At 43.8% G+C, this 20804-nt stretch overlaps 2 protein-coding genes across 4 annotated transcripts; one reads left to right on the top strand and one right to left on the bottom strand.

Moving 5' to 3' along the window:
- Positions 1-2619: 2619 nt before the first annotated feature.
- LOC115253652 (protein toll-like) lies at positions 2620-17125 on the bottom strand. 3 transcript variants are annotated; one of them, XM_062844404.1, is made up of 3 exons: positions 16984-17125; positions 5629-6936; positions 2620-5565 (listed from the first exon to the last, which is right to left on the bottom strand). In XM_062844404.1, exons 2-3 carry the CDS (start codon positions 6846-6848, stop codon positions 3750-3752), a joined length of 3036 nt encoding a protein of 1011 aa, XP_062700388.1. In that variant the 5' UTR covers positions 6849-6936; positions 16984-17125; the 3' UTR covers positions 2620-3749. The 3 variants fall into 3 exon arrangements, with proteins under 3 accessions (XP_062700388.1, XP_062700387.1, XP_062700389.1); XM_062844403.1 differs by lacking the exon at positions 16984-17125 and adding an exon at positions 16326-16619; XM_062844405.1 differs by lacking the exon at positions 16984-17125 and adding an exon at positions 16040-16192.
- Positions 14701-19354, top strand: LOC134288301 (uncharacterized). Its single transcript, XM_062852698.1, has 3 exons — positions 14701-14812; positions 15686-15737; positions 18700-19354. Exons 1-3 carry the CDS (start codon positions 14701-14703, stop codon positions 19352-19354), a joined length of 819 nt encoding a protein of 272 aa, XP_062708682.1.
- The last annotated feature ends 1450 nt before the right edge of the window (positions 19355-20804 follow it).

Here is a 20804-nt window from a genome sequence, read left to right as displayed (position 1 = left end):
TGTATTTATCCACAGAAGCATTTTGAATCAGGTTGAAAATGAGTTAATATTTTTGAAGAAAAAAATAGTTCGATGAACATTGATACGTACGCATCATTTTTTATGTCCCAAGGAATGTACCCTTGGAAATAATTTCTAGGGATCAGACTACGAATCAGACGCTAACACTATCTATTAGTTCTAACTAGTGGCAGCTCAATTGCCATTATTATTGGAAACATTTCCTCAAAGCAGTAGAACACAATAAAGACCATGTGAAATAGAAAGGAAAATAGAAAACTCATGTAAAAGTATGAAAAATGCTTAAGCGTTTATTTTACTTTGAATATTATGGTTACATGATTCAGGTCGTTGGAGAGCTTCACATCGATTCACGTTTTGTCGGGTTTTCGCTCTGATAAGACGGTTCAAACCGGATGTTCTTCAGTTGGCAAATCACTGGGTAGATGTTCTTCGATACATGGACTGAATGATAATCGGCCTGTCCATGGGTGATTCTCAGTGACGATTACCAAGCACCCGCGAAGGTTCCGCTTTGTCTAGAGGTTGCTCAACTTCAGAAGATCGCGGGTGTTCACAAAAAGTAACTGAAACGGGTCATTTTGGGTGAATTTTCTGTTGAATACTGTGTATATGCTGCGGAGCTTACCACAAGGTACTTGGGTGGGCACTAACGACTACGAAAATGCCACATGAATCGGAAAACTCTTCGGGATGATGACTAATAAACTCGTTAAAACAGATTTATAGAAACCCAATGCACATTTTTCACTGTTATGAGCAGCCTACACTTGTCAACACGCATAAACAAACTGAACCCAACGTAGCAACTGACATGGTAACGGTTAGGTCCAACCAAAATCATGCGTAGGACCAACCATGATCAGAATCAAATTGTCGAATTTCGCTAATAAATTGGATTTTTAATGGAAAACAATAATCTTTCGGTGCACCAATGTGAAGATATTCGCAAAAGTATATTATATATATTCGCAAAAGTATAGCACAAATATTTTATTAATTTAATGGAGAATATGTGTTTTGTGAATGTTTCAAATTGGGGCATTTCAAAGTCACAATTGTGCTAAGAGCGAGTCTTTTCAAAATCGTCAATTCTTTAACACATTTGCCAACAAATTAAGGAAAGTCAGTACAATTTCATAGGGAAATGGGTTACTCTTTGATTGTACCATGATACCAGGTCATTTTTCTTTGAAAATGTTAACAAAATCGATTTTTTCTCAAAATGGTCCAACCATGATCAGTTTTTGGACTGGTCCAACCGTCATCATTTACCCTACATACTAGCCTAGGGAACCCAAGTAATATTTTGATAACCAATCAGTTTTGTAGAGATTTTGAGAACCGTCATAAAACCGAATACCTTTTATTTTGGTTTTATGGTTTTATTAGTCTATTGGACTAATAAAAGTTAGGTACTTGGAATATGCGCAGCGATTTGGAGTCGATGTTGGTGCCCCCATTACTAGTCTAGTAAAGTTCTGAACGTTCGAGGCGTTTTGAAATTGGTAGCTGGACGAAGTTATCGTGAATCAGCTTGGCCAACTACTTCGACAGACTACTGAAGACACATGGTATCGATGAAGTAAAACCAGCGAAGTCGCCTCTGGTTCTTGGATTATGGGAATCCGTTTGGCGATCGATCCGACGAATTACCGCAGTCTTGTCGGGGCTTGCTCGATCTGGTCGTCGTAACGAGTTCGGATATTGCTGCGATTTTTTGAAGGATGCAGCACACCTAATAAAGGTCTGTTATGGGCGAACGGGACGGTCGGGTAAATATCCGCCATTGCTCTGTAGCTTCAAAGATGAGTAATCTCAAATTCTACTTATTATTATGGAACAAAAACTTATCATTGTATATGCTCACTTGCAGGGCATATGCTGATTGATTTTCAGACTCTTCTGTGCGATAGAAATCGAAATTACCATCTTCAAAATCGCGAGGCAATTGAAAGAGAGAGAAAATATAAAAATAACACGTTGTCCCGTATCACCTTAAGTTTTCTGAAGAACAGCAGAAACTACTACCTGCAGGATTCGCTGGTCAGCTGCTAATTCTTCAACGCTCAGCGAACTGTACCAAGGAGCACACTGGCTGAGACAGTTACTACGAATTATTACCGAACACCAAGACTAACCGACAATAGTGATGGAAGACTACCAGAGCTGATTAATAGCATTCAAAGAGGATAAACAAGCGCTCCAAGGAAATGTGTAGACATAGACACCCGTGTGTGATTCAAGCAGTAGCTGTGTGTCAACGAGAAGATAGTTCTACAGTACCCACTGTTAATCCTCAGTATTCACTGTTAATATACACTACCCGCCAATAATATGGAAACGTTGCAATACTCAGTATTGCAGCACCCAAAAAGTTTGTCATCACCCAAAATAAGGAGGAAAAATATAGTAAACCTAGAACCATAAATGATTTGTGCCTCAAAGACCTGAAATAATCACATTTTAGGGTGATGCCAAACTTTTTTGGGTGCTGCAATATTCAGTATGAGTGTTGCAATAGGCGATTCCATATTTATGGCGGGTAGTGTATGTCAATATGGATATTTTTTTTCTTCAAATAAATCCAACCGAACATTTCATCATCATTTTTATTCAACATCTGTAGGAGGATTTTAACAATACAATCGATTAAGAGATTACATCTTCTATTTTATTTGAAACTTAACATTATTCACTGAATAAAACCAATACGGTCAGTTAAAATGGGTATAATAGAAGAACCATCAGCCTTCGGCTGAAAATATTCATCATAAAACAATAATAATTATGTATTTTAAGCGAGATTTCAAGACTTTTCAAAAAGTTGTTCCATCCACTATTGTTTGAGATGGATGTTTGTCCCGATCAAGTATTCCATAGATTACTCTTCCGTAGTTAGCTGTATAGTTTTCTGGGATTACTTTTCTAGCGAACAATCTTCACAAAGTACGTTATAAAATATAAAAAAAACTATAATGATATACGCTTCTACAGATTGCTTAGAGTTTTGTACTTAATGGCTTATTATATTATGGCGCTTTTAGATAAGGCACTAATTGCTATAAAAATGTGATTGCTTGTATTCGATCTTGTATTAAAGCGAAAAGTTTTCATTTCTGACAATCGTGTGTTGCAGTGAGTACCTAAAAAGTGCGGAGTTTTTACAGTGATGTAGGTAAAGATTTACGAATAATTCCACGAAAGTCTATAGTTCTATTGAAACGTCTTCACTTGATTAAAGTATGTTAGTTAGCTACTACTTTTATTGGTGCTTCAATGCATTTCACAAGGATTTCAATAGTATATGCTATGCACATTCATACTCTGAGAGTTAAAGGGCACCATTGTTAAGGACACTTACGGATAAATCGTAAAGCGGAAATTTGAGTTGATCCTTTCCAACATCCGTTGAATCATTTCTTGGCATTTCGACCACTCTGAGATTGCTTTCGCTAGTTTTGTTCAGCATAACTCATGCTGCCAGCGATTTACTATGACGACAGCTTTTTTGTAGGATTCCGTTGAGTATTTTCGAATAGTCCATACACTTTAAATCTGCTTCGTACAGTTCACAAACATTACAAGGACAATACTTACATCAGCAAGCTGGGGAGCAGCTATTGCAAACGTAAGTGTTGCACTAATCTTGTTGTATTATGCGGAGAACTTGACCCCCGCACACAGCACCGTACAGAGCAGATTTACCGAGCAGAACCAGGCAAGTGCTACACAGCCGTCGGTGCGTCCATGGTTTTCACCTGTTCCAACTTAATTTCCGACACGGCTGACTTAATTCCTTTCACCTTGAGAGAGTGGGGCATTGCGTAGCGTAGCTTTTGCCAAAACCACGGATCGCCCCACTTGACGTAGGTTTTCGTCTTGAGGTAGGCCTTCAGATCCCCGTCCAAACTGTCGATGTCGCCGATGTCATCGTAGATGACGACGATCACCCGCACTCGGTTTTCCTCCATAGACTGGACGTGCGCCTGGCGGAACTCCTGCTTGGCCCAGCTCGATTCCAGGAAGTTCTTCGACAGCACGATCACCGTCCGGCGGGACGCCTCGATCGATTTGATGATCTGCGTCATGATCATCTCGCCGGGCATGAAGTCCCGCACGTGCCAACAGGTTTTGAAGTTCATCGGCTCGTTTTCCAGCTTGGGGATCAGTTCGTCGACGATGAACTCCTCGTCCAGATGTGAGTAGGAAATGAATGCGTCGTACAGCTTGTCCTTGTCCAGTTCCTCTTCGGTTATGAGCGATAGGAAGAGATTGTGCGTGAATAGCCACACTTTGACTTCCGTCTGGTAGCGGAAGAACAGGACGGAGATCAGTCCTACTAGTAGTCCGAAAGCGGCTACCGTGAAGCTGATTATGATACGCGTGGTGTAGTCTTTGTAGCACAGGTCGTTGACGGTGATCGAGTCGAGGGATCTGCCGGATGGGTGGCACAGTACTGCGGACATGTCGGAGATCAGGCGAGAGTTTTGCTGGACAAAGATGAGGAAATTAGACGCCGGGCAATCGCAGAGCCATTGATTTTGAGAAAGTTGAAGGGTTTCGAGGTGGGTGGACAGGTTCAGCGTTATCAGCGTTTGATCGTCGATCATTTGTAGTTTGTTATGACTGAGATCCATGAATCGAAGACTGGGTGGTATGTTCTGTGGGAGAAGCTCTCGAATGGAGTTGTTACTGGCATATATTTGGGATATTTCGCGGTACCCAGTTAGATTTTGGAGCTCGGTTAGCAGATTGTTTTCAATGTGGAGCTCAAGGCTGTTGAAACTTTCATGAAGCTTTGAAGGCGTTGGCAGTTCTGGGACTTCGGTAAGTCCGCGCCCGGAGCAGTTAACAATAGCTGTGTAGTCGAGGGGTCGCATAGCACATTGACATTTGTTTGGGCAGTCTTCTGAAGATTTAAAATCGCACAACAGGTCTTTGGTTTGTAGGTGGTCAATGGAGATATCTCGAAGGTTTGAAGGTTCAGCACAGTGGAGTTGATCGGTGGTGAACTGAAGTCCAGTTTTTGACTTGGACTGAATCAACTGAACAAATTTCAGTATGTTGCAGTTACAGTTCAGAGCGTTATTGTTGAGGTCGACGTTGATGGTCTGACTCGGTTGCATTTTCAAATCATACAAAAGAACAATCTGGGATATTTCATTATTAGAAAGATTGATTGTAATGTTCGATTGAAACTGCAGCTGCGTGTCGCTAAGTTCTGGTATTTTGTTAAAGCTGAGGTCCAGGGTTTGTAGTTCAAGATTATTGATGTACCAATCTTGAAAGATCGTCAAAATGCTATTGTTCTTCAGATTCAGGATTCGTAGCTTTGTTAGCACCTGGAATGGTGTGTTGTCGTTTTCAGCAAAGCTTAGTTCTTCGTGTTTAAAACTGTTCTCGTGCCAGGCGAGTAGATTGTTCTGCATGTAGAGCTCTTCCAGTTTAGGCGTACCACTAAAAACAAACTGTGGGATGGTCAGCAGTCGGTTGTTTTCGAGGTGAAGCTCTTTCAAGTTTGTCAGTTTACTGAACACTTTCCTAAAATGAAAGAAATCGTCATGCACTTTTTTCGATTTTTATTCATTGAACAATAAAACTTACTCTGATAAGCTCTTCAGCTGGTTGTGTGACAGATGGAGTTTTTGCAACTCAACGTTTCTTTCCAAGAAAAACTCGGGAATCGATTCCAACTGGTTGTGATCGAGTTTCAGAACCTGCAGTTGATGTTGATCGCTCAGCAGTTCCTCTGGTAAGCTTTCCAGTCGGTTGTTGCCTAGATTCAACTCGGTGACTCCCGATGATCCACGGAATAACGATTGCGGAAGCTGCCTTACTCCATTATGACTCAAATTAATGATGGTTAACTTCTGTAGATTTGCTAGCAACTCCTCGGGAAGCGTTGTTAATTTTCTATTGTTTGTTAGGATCAAGGTCTTCAGCTTTGCATTCCGAGAAAATAATCCACTCGGTAAACTGGCGAACTGATTAAGCGTTATTTCCAACCGGGAGAGTTCCGTCAGTTCAGCGAATGTTTCAACATCGAATGATTCTATGTAGTTGACTCGTAGGTTCAGCATTCGAATGGAATTCAAGCCATTGAACGAACCTGCCGAAAGGTTCTTGATCTTGTTGAAAGATAGTGAAAGAGCTTCCAGGTTCCTCAGGCCGTTGAACAAACCCGGCTTGAGTTCATTAATTTGATTGTAGTCTAGACCGAGATAGGTCAAGTTCTCCAAGGTTTCAAATGTACCTGGCAGCAAGTCCAAACTGTTGTGGTCGATGGTTAGCCTTTTCAGATTGTGAAACCTCGAAAACGTATCCTTTTCAAGGCTCTCTACTCCTCTAGAGAGCGTCAGATTTTCCAACTGCTCAAGTCCTTCAAAATACCCTGCGTTGTACTGGACGGCTTTTTTGTAATTATAGTACCCTAGATTCCTAACGTTCGTCACCCCCAGGAATCCAAACGTCTCCAAGATTGGTCGGCCTTCATCCAACGTGCAATCCGTCACCGATAGCAAACTAACATTACCTATCGTTATATTCGGCAATTTACGGAAATCGTGCACCGCATCGTCATAGCATTTGAAATAGACCCGTGCGTGGTCCAGCACGTTCACTTCCAGTGTTGGGTTTGAGTTCGGGCAGGAGAATGTCGTTTCCGATGAATCATCTACGCAGTTGCAGTTGGAAGCTGCTGATTTCTCTGGACAGGTGAATCGTTGCCGACGGATTTGGTTGGGGTGTGTGGTATCTTGTGACTGGGCTATCAGAACTATTGCTGAGATAATGACTAAGACTGTGATTCGATGTACGGTGTTCATAGCTGGGCTGGTATGACTGGACTGTTGAAGTGAGCTGTATCAGAATATCCTTGGTCATTCACTCCATTTTGTATTTGATGAAGTTGAACTGAAATGGTAAAAATGATAAAAATTAGTAATATTTTAACAACATACGATAGCTGAGTAGATTCAAGTGATAAAGTGTAATAAATTTTCCAAATTCTACATAGGAATAGAGGTTTTATGGGTGCAATCGCAGGGTGCGAGTTTCTTAAATTCCTATTGAAATAAGAAGATATTGGCGATATTGATAAGACTCGATAAAGTAACTGATCTTAGAGAGAGAACTACTGGGGAAATCTCGGAACGAATTCATGGTGGTGTCTTGGAAGGAATTCTAAAAGAAGCTCGGAAAGAACTTCTGGAGGATTCCCGAAACTTCTGCTAGAGGAGTCCGGTGAGGAATTTCTAGAGAGGTCCCGGAATTTTGAAAGGAATCCGTGTAGCAGTTACTGGACGAATTGTAGAAAGAACTCCTGGGTGAATCCCATAATGAACCCTTTCAGAAATCTCAGAAGAAACTCCTGGAAGAATCCTACAGGGAATTTTCGAAATCCTGAACAACTTCCCCGTGGAAGAATCTCAGAAGAAGCTCCCTGAAGAATTACAGAATGAACTCCTGGAGGAATCCTCGAACAAAGTTCTGGAGGAACAACGAAAAAAAATCCTGGAGGAGACTATAACACTATAAAATATACATTACAACTGACGACACGTTACTACACGGAGGCTACATTACTTCTATTCTAATCTTTGCGATTGTGTATCGACCGAAGGCATAACGAAATGCTATCGTCGAGCGCACAGAACGACGAGTGCATGAGATCCAATCCAGTGGTTCTCAACACATTCTTGAGCAAATCTTGGAAATGAATACCCAGAAAAATCCCGGATAGAATTTCTTGGAGAATCTCGGAACGAATTGCTGTAGGAATCTCAGAAGGAATTTATGGACAAATCCAACAAGGAATCTCTCGAGCAATCCCACCGCAACTAAGAAGACCAGTAGAAGTAAGCCAACAAGGGTTGAGGCACAGCGGTCAGGAGCGCTCTTGTCCAGACAAGAATAGTTATTACATTTGTAACGGTTCCTTTTCTGGCGATGTTCTTTCCTCCCAGCAAGCTCTTCCATCGATCGTCGGTGGTACGATGGACGCCAACCCACTAACCTATGACGCGGTCATGCGGCGACCTGATCGGGACCTGTGGATCCAAGCGACAAAGGATGAATTCGTTTTGTTGGGCAAGAATCGAACATGGACGTTGACCGATCTTCTTGAAGTACTTGAGGAAATTCGTACCAAGTGGGTATTCACGATCAAGCGAGGTTCCGATGGAAGCATACAGTGATACAAAGCAAGACTGGTGGTCAAAGACTGCTCGCAGAAATCAGGTGTTGACTACGAACACGTGTATTCTCCGGTGATACGATTCGTTAATTGACGGTGAAGTTTGACCTCGATGTGCATGGACATGGACGTGGTAACTGCCTTTTTGCAGAGCGAACTTGGTTTTGTACATGGTTCAAACGGTAGGATTCGATCAGGCGAAAGGGAAGGTGTGCAGACTCCATAGAGCGCTGTATGGCCTCAAACGGTCAAGCCGCATTTGGAACGAGAAACTGGACGCAGTATTACGAGGATTTGAACTGCAACGATCGTTGGTAGACAAATATTTGTATTGTATCTTCGGTGGAGACAAGATTCTGTTTGTGACGAGTATGTTGACGAACAATCGCGGTTTGAAGATGAAGTTGAAGTAATATCTGATGAAAAAGTTCGATATGAAGGATCTAGAAGAAGTCATGCACTGCCTGCAAGTCCGGTTCACCAGAGATAGGACAGAATGACGACTTTCATTCGACGAAGAAGCCTTTTTCGTTTGAAAAAGTTAAATATTCGGCATTATTAGTCCTCCTATTATTTATCTGCGTTCGTGCGGTGGGCCGCACATAATGTTCTCGCGAGCTGCATGCGGCCTGCAGGCCGTACGTTGGCGAGTCCTGACCTGATCTACACCGACAACCGCTCCATCAATCTCGGATAGACTCCTCCGCATCACTTCTGGAACTGTCGTACTCGTCCGCAGATGATGTTGCATCTCCATCGACGCTGTCTTCATCTTCTGCATCCTCTGGTACTGAATTCAATGAAACTCTGATATAAGGATCAACAGTCCTTGCCATTTCTTTAATCTTCGTCTCCACAAAGTCCACGTCTCGAGCGATTGCAATCCGGTGGCTCACTGGATGCCCAACTCTATACCCATTGGGAGCATACCCAAGGAAAATTACCCGCCACGATTTGGACTCTAACTTCTTCCTGAGCTGTGACCACGGGTCAAACCACCCGGACGCCTTCTAACTCTGGAAGACCCTCGAGGAAGCTGTACCGGAGGAACTAGTTAAGACGTAGGGGACGTAGACGGCACAGGTGGCAATGGCGGGAACTCGCTTGACAGGTCCGTTGGGAATAGAGATGGTGTTGTGGCTGGTACCTTAGCACGAAATACTCCACGTATCCAGCAGCACATCTAGAGGCTGTGCTGACTGAGACCGGATGCTACCTGGAGTAGTAAGTTAGTCTTTGGTAGTGCCGCTACCACTGGACATGTGGTTTACATATGCTCGAACCATCCTCTGACCCTCGATCCAGATGGTTTACGTCTCCTTGACGATCTTCTCACACACCATTCCAGGTGCCCAGCGCCACTAACTATTGATGTACCTTTTCACATAGACGGCATAGAAGCTCCTTCTTCATTTTTGTCACTTGGTGGGTGCTCTGGCGCCGGTCGAACATTGCTTCGGACAGTAATTTACCTTCGTCGACCTGTCGACAAAAACGTCCAACGCTTCATCAACCCCGACCTTCCCCTGCTGGGTCTTCTTCAGCGTGTCCACACTCCACAAACCTTTCAGATTGCCTGTCGCCATAGAACTGCTGTAACTCGCTGCTCGTGAACTGCGTCCCATTGTCGCTGACGAGCGTTTCAGGCATTTCGAGCCGGGATAAAATGCTTCGCAGGATACTGGGTCGTGGGTGTGGAAGTGATCCATTGTGTTGTCACAACTTTGAATGCATATCAATTGCCAGCTAGTAGCGTACTCCTTCAATGCGACCGACGAAATCCACCTTGTCCCGTTGATCGTGACCACGGAAGCAGTCACTCATTGCCACGGAAGAGCAGTGCTTGCACGCCTTCACGTACTAGATGATCTCCTCTTTTATCGACGGCCAATACACGTAGCTTTTCGCATCCGCCGAAACGATGATCTCTCATCTCTGATCGTGGTAGGTCAGCAGAAGGTCGAAACCAACAATCTCCGTGAACCAGTTGAAGGAACGCTGACACTCGGTGGTCCAACGGAACTTTCCTTTTCTCTTCAGGAGTTCGTCGAACGGGAACCGCATCGAGTTTCGCCGGGTATGCTCGTATTCCGTGCTGATCGCACAGATGCCCCAGAGAGCGGATTTGAATCTTCCCAAAACATCACGTTTCCGCTGGGATGGTGAATCCAATCTCCTGGATCTTTTTGTCGACGACGCCAAAAACAATGTCGTCCAAAGAGTTACTCACCCCATTCAATCCGACCAACATCGTGTCGATTATGCTCCGGGCGCAGCTATTACTCCTGACGAAGTACAGTCCACGATGCGTTTTGATCGTCAAGTGGTTACGAGAGCCTTCGTCCACCTCCACTCGCAGAAACGCATCCCTCATGTCAACCTGGCTCAAGACCGTGCAAATTGCAAGATTGACGAAAATATCCTGCGGCTGAGGTAACGGATCCTGATGAGGCTAGAGCACTTCATTCAGTCCCGTCGAATAGTCTTCGCAGATCCTGATAATGCCATTCACCTAACAGACCACCACAAGCCAGAGCTGCCCACTACGCCTTCAGCTTTCTCACGCTGGGTAGATTACTGCTGATGCGGATACAGATGAACTCGAACGGAACTGATCGCAATACAAAAGCATCGATCTTGGAACCCAGTAGGTGAAGCTCCGCCTTCGTAACACGTAACGTGCCGTTCATAGCTCGTTCCATCAATAGAAAGATCACATGTGAACTCACCTTCAATCTGCAGGGGCCTACGGCTCGCTGTCTTGGTCACGACCGTCGATACAGTCATTGAAGAACTCCCAATCTTCCTCTACGATTCCGCGGTCATCATCATTGATGTCGGAACCGGTATCGATTTGGAAACGCACTGACGATCCGTTGATCCCGACCGGCATACTGCACGAGTTGACGGCCACTACTTTCGTCTGCGCTGAATTTCAGGATCATCTTGGTCGCGAAGGATCACGAGCTGTAGTTCTCCGAACCACGTAGAATGTACTGCACTGTTAGCGATACCGCACTGCCCGGCAACAGTCCTCCTAGATACATCTTAAGAACCATTTCCTTAACCTCCGGAACCATCTCAATGTTCGATCCTTTGGGGCTGACTACTATTGATGAAATCTTGAATTCCGTGTCGAAAATGATATATTTCTCTCAATCCGAACAGGTGCCAGATAAATAGTAATTTCCGTGGCTGTGAGCATCATTGCTGTCCCGTATTGCATAGGGAAATCTCATAAACATGGGACATCTATGCAGAGCACGGTAGTACGGCCCGTTCTTGATTACTCCAATAAACCTAACCTGAAAATGTTGGACAAGTCTCAAGCTAGTTAGATAGATCTTGAATTCAGAAGTCAAATTACTTGAGAACTGTCAAATATTTTGAAGCTAGGTCTCGCGATGTCATGAAGAATAACCTATTGGAACTCCCCAGGGAGCTCCTCATAAGATTGTTCCAGGGGTTTATTTAGGATTCTTTCCGAAGTTTCCTCTTGGACTCCTTCAGGAGTTTCTTCTGAGATTTTCAAAAAGATGCCATCTGGGATTCCTCTACAGGCGCTTTTTCCGGGACCCCTCGAAAAACAGCTTCTGGGATTGCGAAATCATCACTGGACACGTCTCTAATGTGTTATTGCTGACTTCTTCTTCATTGTCGGAGTTGGTTACGCTCTAGACACGACAGTCTCTTGGCATTACAATTTCTTCAGTTCACAGAGACCTTTGTCTCTGCTTATCACGAAACACTTTCGGTTCAAATCATACACATGGTAGCCTTTGGTATCTAAACAGTATCCAACAAATATACCATTAACGGCCTTCGAATCGAACTTCCTACGCTTGACCTTCGGGACATGAACAAGGACATTCGATCCGCAATTCTTCAAATGCTTCAAGATTGGTTTCCTTCCCGTCCACATTGATTCTGGGGTTTTTCATGCAATTGACCTGATTGAAGAACGGTTCACCAGGTAGGCTGCCGTCGACACTGCTTCTGCCAAAAACTCTTTCTTCAAATACGCTTCATTCAATATACATCGAACTTTCTCCACCAAGGTGCGATTCATCTTTTCCGCTGTACCATTTCGCTCTGGTGTATACGGACATGTCTTCTGATGACGGATTCCATTTTTCTCCAAATTCTTGCGGAATTCTTCGTTGACGTATTCTAGCCCATTGCCGGTTCGAAGAATCTTGATTTTCTTCTTGTACCGACTTTTCGAACCCTCTAAGCAGAATACTCTCTTCGCATGAGTGTAATCAGTTTGTAACTTTTAATTCCGCCCTATTTTGCTTATCCTTTGACAGATACGCGTATTTCGACTACCATCTGTAATCTTCCTCAGTGTAAGTTATCCACATTTGATTTCCTTACCAGTTCGACGCGAAGATCTGAATGCTTCCGCAGGAAATACACGACGACACGCTTGTGGCAAAATAACGGCTGTCACCCAACGATGGCACAGGCCGGAGTGCACCAGTTCTAGTACTTCCGATGTCCGGGTTTCACTTGTTTGGAATGGTAGATGGGCTTGCTTGCCTTCCAAACACGTCACGCAATCCACCAAAACCGCTCGTTTGGGCACTCGATACCTCAGTTGCTTCAAACTCGGCTCGTTCAGCTGATGAAACCAGCGATGCCACAGCTCGATTCCGTTGGCCACAAACGTCCTATCCGGCTGGACCAGACGTTATAGTCTACCTTCCTCAACTCCAGACCATCCTCGCCTGGAACTACGCACTTATCTACCGAGAATACAACGGTGTGGCCCCGTTTGCACATGGTACTCACCGATATCAGGTTTGTTGCTAAGTCTGCGATCTTCAACACCGTGTGGACATTAATCAAACCATCGTCACTAGGCAGGCCAACAGTACCTCTCGCCACAGCTTTCATGATACCATTGTTGGCTGTTCCTTCATTGTACTACAAGATATTTTCTTCTGTGAATTCTTGATTTGCTACCACCATGTGGCACGTTGCTCCCGAGTCAAAATACTGGCGTCGTTTTTATCGTCTCCCATCGCGAAGATGCTGCACAGCCAAGTGCACAGCCCTTTCGGTTTCGACTTGACGAGCTGCGGGCATTTGGCAGTGAAATGGCCTTGCTTTCCGCAATTGAAACAAGCCTTTTCTGATTTTGACTTCTTCTCTGGAATCTACGGCTTATCCCGATACGTGCTTCGCTCCGTCCCGCGAGTGTAGAGAGCCCCGTCATCGCTACATTTCTTCGGACCTCTTTCCACCCACAAGATGTTAATTGTAGGATCTTCGCTTTGAACGCACCCGACGTTAGTTTCACTCCAGAAGCTTCCAAGCCCATGATCATTCCAGCAGTCCTATCAGCAATATCGCCACCAACCACGAGCTATCCACCTTGAATCCTTTCGTCGATAGCTTGTGGCTGGCAGTGATCAGCTTGTTCACGTAATCTTCAACGCTTGAACAGTTCACGAGCCGGATCGAAGTGAGTTTCCGGAGGAGTCCAATCTTTCGGGTTAACCCAGAGTCTTGGAAAACTTCGAACAGCTTCTTCCAAGCTTCAGCTGCATCAGCCGCAACTTGAACCAGGCTATAGTTATACCTTTCCAAAATGAGGCAAATTGTCGTCAGCGCTTGCATCTTGAGATCAGCTGCAATGATTTCTGCTTCAGCAGGTTCCACGCCACTTGAGCTGCCTTCGCGGATCAGTATCATCCGCATCGCGAAACTTTCCAATGACCAGCATGGAAATGGATCGCGTCGTAATCCGACCGCTTCCTGCTTCAGTTCGACTTCTATTTTATTCGCCATCTTGAATTCCGGAACATCCTTCATTGGAATTCATCTTGACTCTTCTGCTCTTCTGCTTCTTTTCGGCTAAGGACTGGGCCAATAACCTTTTGTCTTGGTAATGATAAACAGTCGGTTCAGTTGAACAGTGAAATGATTTATTGAACGGCCATAAACAACTAATGTTTTCTAAGGCTAAGGTAAGTCACGGGATACTTTACATGTTCAATAGGTACCACGAATTCGTCAAGAAGCTGGGATTCCAACAAAGTGCGAACGATCACAATCATCGTTGTAGCGTACGTGGATGACGTTTTAATCATGAGAGTATTTCTGGTCATGGTGAAAGCAATCAAATAGAAATTCAGCGAAAAGTTCGAGGAGAGGTCAAGCAGTTTCTCGGAATGACCACGGAACGTTGAAGTCACGAAGGTTATCTAGAGGTAATATTCCGAAAGCCTACTGAGACGGTTTGAAACGGTGGAGTAAAGAGCCATAACTACTCCGATGGTGAATCGTGTTTGGTTGGAAGAGGGAATTGAGGAGCGAAGAACTGACAAGCCTTACCGAGAACCCGTAGAACAGTTTGACGTAAGCATCGCTTACTGTCCGACCGCACTTTTCAGCATCCGTGAAGTTCTACAATCAGTTCCAGGCCTGTCCGAACAAGGAACACTGGGGTGGTACTTCGATATGTGGACGGCACAATGGGGCTGGACTATGTCAGTCCATTGGAGGATAGGAAGACAAAGTTTTTGGAGGTTCGTTCGGACGAGGGCTGGGCGAACGACCTTGTTGATCGCGATTCCGTGACGCACTGTGAGTCCAAAGTCTACGGATTCACGCTAGACAACACGGAATCAGAACACTGTTTCGTCGTCGTCTATCGATGGAGAACTCACGACATTGGTAGTTGCGTGCCATTCTCTTTTGATGGAACGTTGTCTTCTGGATCTGATTCTGAACCCTGATGGTTCCATAATGGTTCTAGAGGACAACCACTCAACATTACAGATTGTAAAAGATGCACGAGATCATGAACGCCTGGAACATGCCCATACCAATTATCAGTTCACCAAAGAGTTGATTCAGCAAGTGTTTACTTGATTGCTGTTCAGAAGTACAGGACCAGCCCATAACCTTCAATCTACGGATTATGTCTCGTCATATCGCCCTTGATAATGAAATTTGTTTCCAGGTCATTGATGGTTTGCTGCAGCTCAGGAAATTGTGATTGTCTCTAAACTATCGCATCATTTTATAAAACCGAATCGTAAAAAAAAAACAAAAATACCAAAAAAGTTCGTGCTTTACCGCTAAACACGCCCAAATATTACAAATAGATGTGCGAAAACCGGTCCACCCCGCAATCCTTTCCATACAAGCCTACCTCCCAACAAACAGAGATCAAGTTTATTCTGAAAAACATCAAAGCAGAGCTTAATCTTCAAACTTGAACCATCTTCAGAGAATATTCTCATTCGACAAAGGTCGGAGTTGAGAGCTACCAGAAGTGTCGTCGCATAAATCTGTCGATATGTTATAAAAAATATCCGACTCTCGTCTCACATCTGGGACATCACGAATGCAAATTCATAGCAGAAAAAGAATAGATTAAGTCGTGTTGTGAAGACGCCCCAGCAACTGGGGAGTCGAGCAGGCGTGATTTAATGAACCACATTGTTCTTCCAGATTTGTACAATCTGCGACGGGAGTCGAAACAGCTGCATGCATCGGCGCGAGGGTGTACATCTTTAATCGATTGAATGTGTCCCCTTGTAGGGATTCTATGACTTCTAGCGGTCCATAGAGAACGCCTTTGAATCAGATAACTTGTGATGAGGTGTTCTGCAGGTTCTTGCTCAAACTGTGGCGCCATTATACACGAACAAACAGCTTCTGTTATTTTTCACGGCTTTCCTAGATTGATCGTAGTCGGCTGTGTGTGAGCACCCCGGAGATAAGATCTTCACTTGTTTGCTGGGATCAATTACGTTCGCTGTATTTTCATTCATAGTGGGCTAGCCCCGATGGGGAATCCCTTACCTATTTTTTTCACTTTAATGAGTGTTTCTTCCTTTGCACTCAGAAATCATTTATTCACGCAACAGATCACAGTAATTTGTTTTTATTTTTCGACCACTAGCACGAATTTTGTTTTAATCTTTCCAAGAAACGCATCACTACTGTCCCCCCACTGCTTCCCCCAACCTATCGCACCCAACACTCGCTTCCCAAGCACATAACCTCAACTTGACTTCGCTTTTGCGACTTTGTTTTCACCCTCGAATAACTTCTTGATAAAGCCAGAAACAGTCCCCGCAAAACTTACACTTGTTGCTCATATAATCGGCGGTATTCCCCCGCTATCGTTCCGCTTCCGATAGTTATCACAGCACCAACAACACTCTCTGTGCACAATAATTAAAACTCTATATCCGCACACGAACAGCAATGAGCTCCATCAAAGCAGCCTCTGTTTTTGATTATAGCTTTTGCTGCTGCTGACTTGCTTGCTTCGATTGACTTTGATCGATACTCACGTCACCGCGCGCGCGCCTGCGATCGCGATCGTGCTATTTGCGTTCAACTCCCGACGACGACTGAATTGCTTTCTCGCGTACGGAAGAGCTCGGTCGCGATCCTCCCGACTTGCGACTACCTACTAGGAGGATGTGTGTTTGTGTGTCTAGCAAGCGCGACGGACGACGCATCCAGTTAGTCGCGATCAGCGCTGTGGTTGTCCCATGATCGAGTCAATACCAAGGAGAATGCTGCTGATGCTAATGAAGGCTGGGAACTGAGATGGCCCACCACCAGTGCGCTACAGGTTTCCGAAAATCTGGTAATCCCATACAAGTTTAAAGGAGATTTTGTGTTTATGGGTTTCTGTTTCAGTTGGAATGGGCGTATTTTTGTAACAGTTTCACGCGAGAAACTGAGGTTCAATTATCGATATCAACAGATTTCTTTGAATCACTGATGTTTACCTTACTAACTGGCACCGTTTATCACTGTTGTTTCCCAAAAACAAAAATATCACCCGTATCGTATGACTGATCCGCTTGATAGAAACAGACAATCAAGGTGGCTGTTCTGTGTTGAGTGACCTCAAGCGTTGCAATGTTTGTTTTTCTTACGCTTTGCTATTCATGTTTCCATCGTTACATAAATAAATTATGTCTGTTTTTGTGTATGACGTCATTCCTCTTGGTTCGAAGTTGCGTGCAACCGAGTTCGACTTGTGTGAAATTCGCCAACGATGGGTTCAGCTGGAAGAGGGCAACAGTGTGCCATGCTTTGTTGGTTTGTTGCTGGGAGTATGAATGTGTAGTTTCCAGTATTCGTCGAGAGAGGGATTGTGCGCAGGTTCCAGATGTTAGCAATAGATGGACGTCTTTTGAAATTTATTACACGTTAATAATTTTCTACTAATTTCATGGAACAATGTTGCTGTTGAAAAGAAACCAAGTTTCTTTTATTGATTCCTTGTAGCAAAGGGTAAAGTCGTTTATAAAATCGATTTGCAATTTGGTAAAAGAAAATTTCCCGACTGATAAAAACTGGAGAGTAGGCCGTCCCTATTTTCGTAAAAATTCTTATAAAATTGAAGATTTTAATATCCTGAAGTGCCAGAAATGGACTCTGAATTGCGATACCTCCCCTCTGGGATCACAAAATATGGTCAAAATGTTCATCTTTCCGGTATTTATGTCAATAACTCAAAAACGAATGGAGATATCGGAATTCTGAGCACATTGCATTGTCAAGGGTCCTAAAATAATCAATTTTATCAATTTTATTCAAAAATCTTATCAATCTGTATCAATATTTTTTGTCAAAAAATCTGTAATATTTCGCAGGAATATGTATGAAATCTTGTAAAATTTTGAAAAATCTGTATAATCTATCATTTTTAAAAATTTGTAATATTTGTATACAGAATTCTGTATTGAAAGCTGCGAGAAAATCTGCGTGATTACAGAAGAATCTGTATATCTGGCATCCTTGGTGATGTCTGTGTGAATATTGCATAGCTCCCCGGAACAATCCATTCTCAGCCACCTTAGCAAGCTACAGTAGAATTACTTGGCATGATACGGGACCTCGCAATGCAGGTGACTTGCTCCGCCAAAGCTCGACTCCTCAATGAGGTAGCCCCACCTCATCATGATACTTGCCGTCATCGACGTTTGCTAGGGGAAGTGCACCCAAGGGGAATGTCGCTAATCTTGGTGCACTCCCCACAGTCTGTGTGTGGTGATGTCACGGAGTGGGATTCAAACCACACGTAAAGCACTCCTCCAGTTAGCGTAGTGGTTAAGGCTACGGATCGCTAATCCGGAGACGGTGGGTTCGATTCCCGTTCCGGTAGGGAAAAATTTCTCGACTCCAAGGGCATAGTGTATCATTGTGCTTGCCTCACAATATACAAATTCATGCAATGGCAGGCAAAGGAAGTCCTTCAATTAATAACTTTGGAAGTGCTCAAAGAAAACTAAGTCGAAGCGAGGTAGGCCAAGCTCCAGTGGGGACCTAGAGCTATAAAGAAGAAGAAGAAGTAAAGCACTCCTCAAGACGCCAGATGATTTTTTGAAAAATCTGTATGATACAGATTAATCTGTACATATTGCATCTCTGCTCGCAGGGTAAGTACTCCATCATCATCTCCTCTGGTACTAACATACATTATAACTTCGGAGGAGGGTGTATGCGCTTCGTGCACAGCTGCTCAAGAAGCTCAAGAAGCTCAAGAAGCTCAAGAAGCTCAAGAAGCTCAAGAAGCTCAAGAAGCTCAAGAAGCTCAAGAAGCTCAAGAAGCTCAAGAAGCTCAAGAAGCTCAAGAAGCTCAAGAAGCTCAAGAAGCTCAAGAAGCTCAAGAAGCTCAAGAAGCTCAAGAAGCTCAAGAAGCTCAAGAAGCTCAAGAAGCTCAAGAAGCTCAAGAAGCTCAAGAAGCTCAAGAAGCTCAAGAAGCTCAAGAAGCTCAAGAAGCTCAAGAAGCTCAAGAAGCTCAAGAAGCTCAAGAAGCTCAAGAAGCTCAAGAAGCTCAAGAAGCTCAAGAAGCTCAAGAAGCTCAAGAAGCTCAAGAAGCTCAAGAAGCTCAAGAAGCTCAAGAAGCTCAAGAAGCTCAAGAAGCTCAAGAAGCTCAAGAAGCTCAAGAAGCTCAAGAAGCTCAAGAAGCTCAAGAAGCTCAAGAAGCTCAAGAAGCTGAAGAAGCTCAAGAAGCTGAAGAAGCTCAAGAAGCTCAAGAAGCTCAAGAAGCTAAACAAGCTTAAGAAGCAGAAGAAGAAGAAACTCGATAATGGGTTTGAAAAGAACCAGCAGGAGCTCACCAAAGTCGTTGAAGATGCGAATGGCTGAAGTATGCTACTTTGGTACATGTTCTACTAGCATCTGTATCCCATAAAGTTGAGTCACCGGAAATCCAAGGAAGTGCTGAACTATAAAGATTTGATCAAGCACCCCTGTAAAACCATTCCATACCGAAACAAGCAGGTGATCATGTTGATTTTTTGTTGAAAGGGATGGAAAGATTTGAAGTTCAGGAAACGGCCGCTAGCTATAGGTTTTATATAAATACCAATCGGTGCGGATGCTTTGGTCGGATAAACGGATGATGGTCATGTCAAGGAATGGTATACGGTTGTCTTGTTCTTTCTCGTGCGTGAACTGTAGGTGTGGGCTGTAGCTGTTGAATATGGAGACGTTTTCGATCTGATCCCTGGGTACTGCGAGCATTAGATCGTCTACGAACTTGCGGATCACCGGAGAGATAATGTTGAGTCGGCTAACAGCATAATCCATTAAGTCTTCCATAACTAGGTCTGCAACGGTTGGAGATAGTGGTCTCCCATCGCTGTCCCAAATATCTGTTGGTAGAATTTGCCGTCGAAAGTGAAGTAACTGGACTCAATGCAAAAGTTGACTATTCCTAGGAATAGCGAGCGGTTGATGTTGGTGTGTGTTTTGATTCTCTCCCAGTTCTTCGTGATGCTGTCTTTCACGAGCGTTGCGGGGATGTTTGTAAAGAGGGAAGCTACGTCGAGCGATATAAGGACATATCCCGGAGGAAGCGTAACAGAATTGATGAACTCGCAAAAGGTGAATGAGTCCTTGGCGTCGTATTGTCCTTTGATAGCTGGTTGAATGATCTTGCCTACGTATTTTGATATATTATACGAAGGGGCTGTCATCTTGGGTACAACAGGTCGGAGAGGTAGGTTGGGCTTGTGGGCCTTTGGTTGTCCATAGATTCGAGGGCATGTAGCGTTGTATGATTTGAGTCCTGAAAATGCGTGTCCTGGAAAAAATAACAATGTTTTGTTGTTGAGACGACTATGCTTTTAGTTGAATTTACTACAATGCATTGTAATTTCAAGCATATTTCAGTTACCTTAACAGTACCTTAACAGATTTTGTTGTCGGTTGAGAATCATAGGTACGGTTAGTAATTTCACTTTGGAATCGGTAGTTTCCACAACAAAATTTATTTCAGTGTACACACTGCGACGTTTTCAGGCCGAAAGCTTTGCTTTTATGTGCGGCGTGCAATCAGCTCTTCAGCAACAAGTAATAGGCAAAATAATATACTTCAGATAGCTTGGCTGCTATTGTAGCACTTGCTTCGGCCAACTCTAGATCGAAGTAAGGTATTACTTGTCAAACTCAAATCGACGAGGAGCTGAATTCAGCAAACGCTGTTCACCTTGTTTGGGTATCTGGTCATTCTTCCATTGCTGGAAATGAAATAGCTGATGAGTTAGCAAGTTATTTCGGTATCGAAGAATTGGATAATGCTTCAGATTGACAC

The sequence above is a fragment of the Aedes albopictus genome, chromosome 1 (genome assembly GCF_035046485.1).
Source record: "Aedes albopictus strain Foshan chromosome 1, AalbF5, whole genome shotgun sequence".
Taxonomy (NCBI): domain Eukaryota; kingdom Metazoa; phylum Arthropoda; class Insecta; order Diptera; family Culicidae; genus Aedes; species Aedes albopictus.
The sequence above is the reverse complement of the archived record's forward strand: the minus strand, read 5'-3'. Positions and strand labels throughout refer to the sequence as shown.